Genomic DNA, 12,058 nt, shown 5'->3' on the forward strand with positions numbered 1-12,058 from the left:
GTGTCTGCAATCTATTCTAGCTAGATCTACATTCAAATAGTTACATGGTGCTCCTTCCATTCTGAACACTGCCATGTGCCCAGACAGTACAATCGTATGTAGCGTATTGTGCAAAGTTGGAAAATAATTTGTAAGATCCATTTGTTTTCTATTATCCTTTGTGAATAATTCCAAAGTTATCACTACATAACGTGACACATGTCAGATATGAAAAATGGGGCCTGATTAAGAACACAAAACTGGCTGCAGGAAGAGGTTAAATCAGAGTATTATTGACACTGACTACTGTAATCAAAAACTGTGACTATAAACAATAACACATTTACTGAAATGATCAAACTCAATAGTCTTCATCTGTAATAGCTAGCAGTGAAACCTCTCTGTGTAATTAGAGTATGGGTCTCAGGGACTTCACAATCTAAACTATCCTAAGGGACAATATTTTCTGTCAGATGAGTATCAAGAAGAAATATTACACATTTAAAGAGAACTGTGTATAATAGTGCAGAACTGAGATGTCTTAAAGGGAACCTGTCAGCAGGATTGGGCACAGTAACCTACAGACAGTGTCAGGTGGGTGCCGTTCTACCGATTACATTGACACCTGGTGATGAAATCCGTCTTGTGGTTGTTGTTTAATCTGTATTTGTAGTTTTCAGTTAATAAGATTCTTGTGCTCCGAGGCAAGGCTGTGGGGGGCTTTATGTGGTGATTAAGCAAATTGTATTGTAAGCCAATACAGATGCATATGTAATCAGAGCAGCACATAAAGCCCCGCCCACAGCCCCACCCTGGAGCACGAGACTCTCATTAACTGAAAACTACAAATAACGATTAAACAACAACCACAAGACGGATTTCATCACCAGATGTCAATGTAATCAGTATAACTGCGCCGACCTGCCACTGTCTGTAGGTTACTGTGCACAATCCTGCTGACAGGTTCACTTCAAATGTAGATCTTAGGCATTTCGAAGAGGCGATGGAGAGCTTTTTTTTTTTTTTAAGACTATCAGGTAGTTACAGACTCACATAAGTCAGGCAGATCAATCCCACCACAATTAAACTATCATAGAGAATGAACAGGTAAAAGAAATACATTTTTTTATTATATGTTACATCCCCAACAACAACGTATGTACGAGGGAAGAACTTCAACATTAAACTGGAGTTGCACTCATTTATGGCGGACCATTGAAGCTACTGTGAGTCCTGACCAGAAGATTAGAGAATATAATATTGCTCCACATTTCAGGAGAGATTGTGCAGTAATCTGAATTCCTTAGGATCGAAAACATAATGTCATTTATAACATGGAGTGAATCCATGAAACCAGGGCTCGAGCCAACACATCTCCTGCAGGGGTGAATAAATGTATATTACAGCCATCAGCCGCGCACAGCTCAGAGATATATCATGGCACAGGTGTAATGGTTTATGTAGTTTATCACAATCTTCCTTGAAGTTAGTTGGTTCTAAAAGAAATTGAAATTTCAGGATCAAGGAAAACTCTGCTGTTATTGTACAATCGATGTGAAGACTTTCTGCCCAATGATGACAAAAGTATTCTAGGAGTGATATTATTTTCTGGTTAGCCAATAAAGGTATGTTTGCAGCTTTCAGAGCACAGTGGCTCCTTCTTCAGGCATGATTACAAATAGATTAATAAGAAAAAAGCACAACATTTAAGGAATACTACAGTAGGACATTTGTTCAGGGGGTGGGAAGGATGATGCCTCCTAAAGATAAACCAAGGAAATCTAATTAGGCATTTTCTTAAGGTACCGTCACACTTAGCGACGCTGCAGCGATACCGACAACGATCCGGATCGCTGCAGCGTCGCTGTTTGGTCGCTGGAGAGCTGTCACACAGACAGCTCTCCAGCGACCAACGATGCCGGTAACCAGGGTAAACATTGGGTAACTAAGCGCAGGGCCGCGCTTAGTAACCCGATGTTTACCCTGGTTACCATCATAAAAAAACAAACAGTACATACTTACATTCAGCTGTCTGTCCCTTGCCGTCTGTTTGCTGCACTGACTGCTGGCCGCAAAGTGAAAGCAGAGCACAGCCACAGCGGTGAGTCACCGCTGTGTGACTCACCGCTGTGCTGTGCTTTCACTTTCACTTTGCGGCCAGCAGTCAGTGCAGGAAATAGACGGCAAGGGACAGACAGCTGAATGTAAGTATGTACTGTTTGTTTTTTTACGATGGTAACCAGGGTAAACATCGGGTTACTAAGCGCGGCCCTGCGCTTAGTTACCCGATGTTTACCCTGGTTACCAGTGAAGACATCGCTGAATCGGTGTCACACACACCGATTCAGCGATGTCTGCGGGGAGTCCAGCGACGAAATAAAGTTCTGGACTTTCTTCCCCGACCAGCGACAGCACAGCAGGGGCCTGATCGCTGCTGCCTGTCACACTGGACGATATCGCTAGCGAGGACGCTGCAACGTCACGGATCGCTAGCGATATCGTCTAGTGTGACGGTACCTTTACAAATGGAGAGGCAGTGGGAATGATGTTCTTAGTTATCTGGAGTCCTGGTGGAGGTGTGAATTGTATCCATGTAGTGTCTCATAAATCCAGGTGTTATATTGAGTCATAGTGTCAAAGAATTGAACATCTTCAGTAGTTTGAATTCTCATATTTTTCTTTCTCTGTCATCCTTAAAATGACCTTTTAGTATTAAGACTTTTAAGTCTGTCATACAATGTCCAGGTCCAGAGAAATGTTTTCCCTCAGGTGTGTCCCCAATATGAGCCAAGCACAAAACAGCTTGATAGGGCTCAGTTCTGTAGCGATATCGAGGAATTCTTACACAGATTGCTACTCAAAGAATTCTTTCATAACAGATATCGCATCACAAGACAATGTGAACGACACAGCAAAAAAGAAAAAGGGGACAAACTGGACCCCGAAACCTGGCCACAACCAAACTCTAGATCACTACATTGACTGTTTCCGTAAAAAAGTTAAATCTGACATTTTGGACAGACACCATAAAGTGCCGTAAAATATCACTATGGAGGAAAGAAAAGCCATACAATCCTTAAAAGCCAATAACAATATCATCATCAAACCAGCAGACAAAGGAGGAGCTGTAGTCATAATGAGCACGACAGATTACATCCAGGAAGCAAACAGACAACTCTTGGATATAAAATACTACACTCCACTTCAGGGAGATCCGACCAAACAATACACAGAGGAACTAACACATATCATCAATGGATTTGATTCTACATCATCCTCAATGCTGGAACTAACACCAGACAATCCCCTTGATGGTTCTTGCTTTTTTTTTTACCACTGTGGTTATTGACTTTTTGCACCTCTCCTGTGCCGCTATTCGTTTGTATTCTTATACATACTCCATACCTATTAGATTTTAAGTGGCACATGTTCTCAGCACAATGCACTTTTTGAGAATACCTACAACTATCATTATGTTTTTGCCTTGGGTTTTATTGCCTGTTTTTACTGTGGTGCCTTCCTTGCTCTTGGTTGACCACTGTCATTTTCCTGTGATTACCCTTTTGTTATGTTTGTTTCTGTATTTTAATGCTATTTAATAAAGTTTTGTACATTCAGTGGTTACTACTCACCTGGGTAGTCACATGTAGGAATCTCCTCTTTACACCACTCATCACCCCTCACATGTGTCGCTGTAGTATTAATATGGGTCAGATCTTCACTCTAAAACAAAAAGTCACAGATAGATGGAAAAGTCATATCAATGATCAGCTCTAATCCTGCCATCTCCACCGTTCTCATTACACAAGTATAAAACATATAATACTGGGGGCTAAAACAAGACTGAGCACAAGACCTTCACAACATCTACATCATAGGGGAGATCTCATGACACCTTCTCTCCATCTACCTGATGATCCTGAGGAATATTAGGATCTTCTTGTTTACAGTCCTGTCGAAGAAGAGGACAGGGACATCTCTCTGGTGTTGTCCTCTTACTGGATAGATCTGGAGGAAACACATACAGGGACTGAATTCATTCTTCACATACAGATAATTATAGGCCGTTTGTATTTAGTCCCGTCTATTACCTGGTGATGTGAGGGGCTGGGGAACCTCCATTATGACGTTCTTGTACATGTCTTTGTGTCCTTCTAAATACTCCCACTCCTCCATGGAGAAATAGACGGCGACATCCTGACACCTTATAGGAACCTGACACATACAATGATACCGTCATCCCCCCGATCCCATCATAGCGTTACTGTATAATGTCCCAGAATTCCCAGCAGTGTCACCTCTCCAGTCAGCAGATCTATCATCTTGTAGATGAGTTCTAGGATCTTCTGGTCATTGATGTCCTCATGTATCAGGGGGTAAGGTGGAGGCCCTGTGATTGGGCTCAGGGGTCTTCTGCATCCTTCAGACACAGGGTCCTGACAGCGCTCACTAGAGGTCTTCTTCACTACTGTGTAATCCTGGTTATGGAAAGACACATGAATAAATCTCACTACAGACATTTCCAGAGTCCTCACCTCTCCAGTTCTGTCCATCTGTTATTCCCATAGAAGAGAATGATGTAATGTGACGTCATCAGAATCTCTCACCTCTCCAGTAAGACGGAAGAGGAACTCTAGGATGAGGTGTAATATTTTCTCTACCATATTTTCTCTGTCCATATCCATATTTGCTGGGTAAATCAGGAAAATTTTCTTATGTAGATCTTCACTGAGAGGATCCGATATTGTAGAGACCTGAATGAGAAGAAGATGAGCCGATGTAACATTATAAAATCCTGTGTAATAATACAATTACTGGAGATAATAAGGGAAACATATGAGGATATTAATTAATTTTACAGTATTCCATTTTCTTCTCTACATCTACTAATAAAACCTATATATTTTAGGCCACAGACAACAAGCAGTTTCTCCCTCGGAGTCGGCAGCTGAATACGTTCCTCATAGACTCATCTTCCATAACGCTAATTCTCGTCTCATTTACCGACACTGGAATCGGCATTAGCAATACTGCAGGAGATATTCATTACACGTGACAGGAGAAATAACTACTTCATGATGAGAACAACATCTTCATCTTCTACTACGGCTCTAGAAACATATTTGTCCAGAGTCCGTCACTGACTCCATCACCACCGGCCGTCTATATGAAGGTTTCCCATCTTCCCCGCACTGTAATCTTCTATCACGTTAGATCTCAGGTCTGATTCACATACAGAAGTTTGAGGCTTTTAAAAAAGCTTTTTTATAAGAACATCAAGACAGGAGTAATTTGATGCCAACATCTCCATGTAGGCTTCCATATATTACATGAACAACACCAAAAAAAATGTGTGAAAATATTCCAAAAATAATCAAGACAGCGGAATAAAGAAAATCAGCACTCACCCATTTTAGAAGATACTTCAGTCCTTTTTAATTTTCATTTGATTCAGGACATTGACAAAAAGTGCAACACTGCTAGCAGCGTGGCGGCAGGTTCAGTGATTTCCAAAAAAAAAAGACCTGACAGACAATGAACGTTTCAGACTTAATTTGCGCTTCTACTGGTCCATGTTCCACTGGTCTATGAACATGGACCAGTAGAAGAGCTGAAGCATCTTCTAAAAGGGGTGAGTGCTGACTTTCTCCATTCCGTTATCTTGAATACAAAAATAATATTGAGGATGGTGGTACTGTGGGAACGTTATACTGTGTGTGGTGACCAAAAAAGGGGCACCATACAATGAGAGTAATACATGTTTCCTTGGTTCCCGTCTTTCATAGTTGGGTCAATTGTATCTATCAGTTGAAAAGAAACAAAACCATTGTGATTCTTATAAGGAGACAACACAAAACCCCCTAAATATAACATTTTATAACAACCCCACAATCTGTGACTCTTCAGGGTAAATCGCTCTCTCACCATTGGATTAGAGCTGATATTATGAAGCTAAAGGGACTAAACAGACTTTCTGTCACCTCCATAAAGGGGCACTTTTCTGTGTTTGTCAGAACTGTCCAAGGATTATTAGAGGTGATAGTTTCCCCCCAATTAGAAGGGACACCTGTGGATATTGGGGTCTTTACCTGCTGTTTTTTTTTAATAAATAGTATCCTATACACAAGCTCCACACATTACACTTGTAAAGCACCACTTGCACAGACATCCCCAGGGTTTTGAAATATAAAATAAAAATGGCCCATTCGTCAAGACAGTATTCACCAGAGGAGGCATACGCTTTCCTTGCCTCCAAGATGGATTCAGCCAGTGAGAAAGATCCCACATTTATTTAGTCCTCCTCCTCATCTCGTTAGGAATGAACCCCAACAAGGCACCCTAGGACCCAGGCAACCCCTCCAACAATCAATCCTATATACAGTCATGGACAAAAATTTTGAGAATGAGACAAATATTAATTTTTCAAAAGTCTACTGCTTCATTTTTTCTAATGGCAATTTGCATATACTCCTGAATGTCAGAGTGATCAGCTTAACAGCAATTACTGTACTTGCAAAGTCAATATTTGCCCAGAAAATGAACTTTAACCCCCAAAACACATTTCAACATCATTGCAGTCCTGCCTTAAAAGGAGCAGCTAACATCCTTTTTGTGATTGATCCATTAACACATCATCAAACCGCGCGCCTGTAGGACATTATTGCAAGAGAGCTTGGCTGAGTAGATTACACAAGAAGGAAAACACACAGCAAGTCAGCAGGATCTAGGAGCAACATGGCAGATGTGACAACCTACATGGTGAGCTGCAGCATGTGCTACATGTTCACAGATCGACCAGAAGAAGAATCAAATTTCACCTGTCAGAAGTGTAGACTAGTGGCCCTTTTAGAAGAAAAGTTGCGGGGTCTGGAAGAAAGAATAGCAACTTTGAAACTCATCAAAGAGAATGAAGACTTTCTAGACAGAACAGAAGCATCTCTACTGGTCACAGAAGGTGAAAAAAGTGTCAGAGAACCTCCAAAAGCAGATGAGTGGAAGCATGTGACCAAAAGAAGCAAGAAGACCATGGAGAAATCACCAACCACACAACTGAAGAACCGATATCAAATCTTTGTAGAGGATGAAGATGGCACACCTAAGGATGAAGCAATACCAGCAAGCAAAAAAGAAAAGGGCACACAGCAACAAGTGACAGCAAAAAGTACAGCCAAGAAGCAACGAAGAGTGGTGGTGGTGGGAGACTCACTACTGAGAGGCACAGAAGCAGCCATCTGCAGACCGGACATAACTGCAAGAGAAGTATGCTGCCTTCCAGGTGCGATGATCAAGGATGTGACCGATAGGATACCAAAGCTCTTTAGCTCCAAGGACGTCCACCCATTTCTTCTGATACATGTTGGCACCAATGACACGGCAAGGAAGGACCTACCGACAATCTGCAAAGACTTTGAAGAGTTGGGGAAGAAAGTAAAGGAACTGGATGCACAGGTAGTTTTTTCTTCTATCCTTCCAGTAGACGGGCATGGCACCAGGAGATGGAACAGGATCCTTGATGCAAACAACTGGCTAAGACGATGGTGCAGACAACAAGGATTCGGATTCCTGGACCACGGTGTGAATTACTTGTACGATGGACTCCTCGCCAGAGACGGACTACACCTCAACAAACCTGGGAAACACACATTCGCCAGAAGACTCGCTACACTCATCAGGAGGGCGTTAAACTAGAAGAAGAGGGGACGGGAAGAAAAACATTAGACTTGAACAAGGAAGATCCAGGAAAACATACTCAGAAGGGAGGTAAGAACATTTCTAAAACAATCCACAGTGAGGAGATTGGAACAAAACAAAATCCTCTAAACTGCATGCTCGCAAACGCCAGAAGCCTGACAAACAAGATGGAAGAACTAGAAGCAGAAATATCTACAGGTAACTTTGACATAGTGGGAATAACCGAGACATGGTTAGATGAAAGCTATGACTGGGCAGTTAACTTACAGGGTTACAGTCTGTTTAGAAAGGATCGTAAAAATCGGAGAGGAGGAGGAGTTTGTCTCTATGTAAAGTCTTGTCTAAAGTCCACTTTAAGGGAGGATATTAGCGAAGGAAATGAGGATGTCGAGTCCATATGGGTCGAAATTCATGGAGGGAAAAATGGTAACAAAATTCTCATTGGGGTCTGTTACAAACCCCCAAATATAACAGAAACCATGGAAAGTCTACTTCTAAAGCAGATAGATGAAGCTGCAACCCATAATGAGGTCCTGGTTATGGGGGACTTTAACTACCCGGATATTAACTGGGAAACAGAAACCTGTGAAACCCATAAAGGCAACAGGTTTCTGCTAATAACCAAGAAAAATTATCTTTCACAATTGGTGCAGAATCCAACCAGAGGAGCAGCACTTTTAGACCTAATACTATCTAATAGACCTGATAGAATAACAAATCTGCAGGTGGTCGGGCATCTAGGAAATAGCGACCACAATATTGTACAGTTTCACCTGTCTTTCACTAGGGGGACTTGTCAGGGAGTCACAAAAACACTGAACTTTAGGAAGGCAAAGTTTGACCAGCTTAGAGATGCCCTTAATCTGGTAGACTGGGACAATATCCTCAGAAATAAGAATACAGATAATAAATGGGAAATGTTTAAGAACATCCTAAATAGGCAGTGTAAGCGGTTTATACCTTGTGGGAATAAAAGGACTAGAAATAGGAAAAACCCAATGTGGCTAAACAAAGAAGTAAGACAGGCAATTAACAGTAAAAAGAAAGCATTTGCACTACTAAAGCAGGATGGCACCATTGAAGCTCTAAAAAACTATAGGGAGAAAAATACTTTATCTAAAAAACTAATTAAAGCTGCCAAAAAGGAAACAGAGAAGCACATTGCTAAGGAGAGTAAAACTAATCCCAAACTGTTCTTCAACTATATCAATAGTAAAAGAATAAAAACTGAAAATGTAGGCCCCTTAAAAAATAGTGAGGAAAGAATGGTTGTAGATGACGAGGAAAAAGCTAACATATTAAACACCTTCTTCTCCACGGTATTCACGGTGGAAAATGAAATACTAGGTGAAATCCCAAGAAACAATGAAAACCCTATATTAAGGGTCACCAATCTAACCCAAGAAGAGGTGCGAAACCGGCTAAATAAGATCAAAATAGATAAATCTCCGGGTCCGGATGGCATACACCCACGAGTACTAAGAGAACTAAGTAATGTAATAGATAAACCATTATTTCTTATTTTTAGGGACTCTATAACAACGGGGTCTGTTCCGCAGGATTGGCGCATAGCAAATGTGGTGCCAATATTCAAAAAGGGCTCTAAAAGTGAACCTGGAAATTATAGGCCAGTAAGTCTAACCTCTATTGTTGGTAAAATATTTGAAGGGTTTCTGAGGGATGTTATTCTGGATTATCTCAATGAGAATAACTGTTTAACTCCATATCAGCATGGGTTTATGAGAAATCGCTCCTGTCAAACCAATCTAATCAGTTTTTATGAAGAGGTAAGCTATAGGCTGGACCACGGTGAGTCATTGGACGTGGTATATCTCGATTTTTCCAAAGCGTTTGATACCGTGCCGCACAAGAGGTTGGTACACAAAATGAGAATGCTTGGTCTGGGGGAAAATGTGTGTAAATGGGTTAGTAACTGGCTTAGTGATAGAAAGCAGAGGGTGGTTATAAATGGTATAGTCTCTAACTGGGTCGCTGTGACCAGTGGGGTACCGCAGGGGTCAGTATTGGGACCTGTTCTCTTCAACATATTCATTAATGATCTGGTAGAAGGTTTACACAGTAAAATATCGATATTTGCAGATGATACAAAACTATGTAAAGCAGTTAATACAAGAGAAGATAGTATTCTGCTACAGATGGATCTGGATAAGTTGGAAACTTGGGCTGAAAGGTGGCAGATGAGGTTTAACAATGATAAATGTAAGGTTATACACATGGGAAGAAGGAATCAATATCACCATTACACACTGAATGGGAAACCACTGGGTAAATCTGACAGGGAGAAGGACTTGGGGATCCTAGTTAATGATAAACTTACCTGGAGCAGCCAGTGCCAGGCAGCAGCTGCCAAGGCAAACAGGATCATGGGGTGCATTAAAAGAGGTCTGGATACACATGATGAGAGCATTATACTGCCTCTGTACAAATCCCTAGTTAGACCGCACATGGAGTACTGTGTCCAGTTTTGGGCACCGGTGCTCAGGAAGGATATAATGGAACTAGAGAGAGTACAAAGGAGGGCAACAAAATTAATAAAGGGGATGGGAGAACTACAATACCCAGATAGATTAGCGAAATTAGGATTATTTAGTCTAGAAAAAAGACGACTGAGGGGCGATCTAATAACCATGTATAAGTATATAAGGGGACAATACAAATATCTCGCTGAGGATCTGTTTATACCAAGGAAGGTGACGGGCACAAGGGGGCATTCTTTGCGTCTGGAGGAGAGAAGGTTTTTCCACCAACATAGAAGAGGATTCTTTACTGTTAGGGCAGTGAGAATCTGGAATTGCTTGCCTGAGGAGGTGGTGATGGCGAACTCAGTCGAGTGGTTCAAGAGAGGCCTGGATGTCTTCCTGGAGCAGAACAATATTGTATCATACAATTATTAGGTTCTGTAGAAGGACGTAGATCTGGGTATTTATTATGATGGAATATAGGCTGAACTGGATGGACAAATGTCTTTTTTCGGCCTTACTAACTATGTTACTATGTAACACAGGTGTGGGTGTTGATGAGGACAGGGCTGGCGATCAATCAGTCATGATTAAGTAAGAATGACATCACTGGACACTTTAAAAGGAGGCTGGTGCTTGGTATCATTGTTTCTCTTCAGTTAACCATGGTTATCTCTAAAGAAACACATGCAGCCATCATTGCATGGCACAAAAATGGCCTAACAGGGAAGAGTATCGCAGCTACAAAGATTGCACCTCAGTCAACAATCTATCGCATCATCAAGAACTTCAAGGAGAGAGCTTCCATTGTTGTCAAAATGGCTCCAGGGCGCCCAAGAAAGACCAGCAAGCGCCAGGACCATATCTTCAAACTGTTTCAGCTGCGGGATCGGACTACCAGCAGTGCCGAGCTTGCTTAGGAATGGCAGCAGGCTGGTGTGAGTGCTTCTGCACGCACTGTGAGGCGGAGACTCTTTAAGCAAGGCCTGGTTTCAAGGAGGGCAACAAAAGAAGCCACTTCTCTCCAGAAAAAACATCAGGGACCGACTGATATTCTGCAAAAGGTACAAGGAGTGGACTGCTGAGGACTGGGGCAAAGTCATTTTCTCTGATGAATCCCCTTTTCGATTGTTTAGGACATCTGGAAAACAGCTTATTCGGAGAAGAAGAGGTGAGCGCTACCACCAGTCTTGTCTCATGCCAACTGTAAAGCATCCTGAAACCATTCATGTGTGGGGTTGCTTCTCATCCAAGGGAAATGGCTCACTCACAGTCTTGCCTAAAAACACAGCCATGAATAAAGAATGGTACCACAATGTCCTCCAAGAGCAACTTCTCCCAACCGTCCAAGAGCAGTTTGGCGCCCAACAATGCCTTTTCCAGCATGATGGAGCACCATGCCATAAAGCAAAGGTGATAACTAAATGGCTCATGGAACAAAACATAGAGTGCTCAGGAAGGATATAATGGAACTAGAGAGAGTACAAAGGAGGGCAACAAAATTAATAAAGGGGATGGGAGAACTACAATACCCAGATAGATTAGCGAAATTAGGATTATTTAGTCTAGAAAAAAGACGACTGAGGGGCGATCTAATAACCATGTATAAGTATATAAGGGGACAATACAAATATCTCGCTGAGGATCTGTTTATACCAAGGAAGGTGACGGGCACAAGGGGGCATTCTTTGCGTCTGGAGGAGAGAAGGTTTTTCCACCAACATAGAAGAGGATTCTTTACTGTTAGGGCAGTGAGAATCTGGAATTGCTTGCCTGAGGAGGTGGTGATGGCGAACTCAGTCGAGGGGTTCAAGAGAGGCCTGGATGTCTTCCTGGAGCAGAACAATATTGTATCATACAATTATTAGGTTCTGTAGAAGGACGTAGATCTGGGTATTTATTATGAT

At 41.8% G+C, this 12,058-nt stretch overlaps 1 protein-coding gene across 1 annotated transcript in view; it reads right to left on the reverse strand.

The window, feature by feature from the left end:
- Positions 1 to 12,058, reverse strand: part of LOC138666939 (zinc finger protein 182-like) — an 84,344-nt gene that overhangs the window by 42,337 nt on the left and 29,949 nt on the right. Inside the window, exons 2-6 of the mRNA XM_069755134.1 lie at positions 4,587 to 4,733; positions 4,278 to 4,457; positions 4,071 to 4,194; positions 3,890 to 3,987; positions 3,612 to 3,702 (exon numbers count right to left, since the gene is read on the reverse strand). Coding sequence (XP_069611235.1) covers positions 3,612 to 3,702; positions 3,890 to 3,987; positions 4,071 to 4,194; positions 4,278 to 4,457; positions 4,587 to 4,664 — 571 coding nt within the window. The 5' untranslated portion in view covers positions 4,665 to 4,733. The remainder of the gene's footprint in view (positions 1 to 3,611; positions 3,703 to 3,889; positions 3,988 to 4,070; positions 4,195 to 4,277; positions 4,458 to 4,586; positions 4,734 to 12,058) is intronic.

This window comes from Ranitomeya imitator, chromosome 2 (assembly GCF_032444005.1).
Source record: "Ranitomeya imitator isolate aRanImi1 chromosome 2, aRanImi1.pri, whole genome shotgun sequence".
NCBI lineage: Eukaryota > Metazoa > Chordata > Amphibia > Anura > Dendrobatidae > Ranitomeya > Ranitomeya imitator.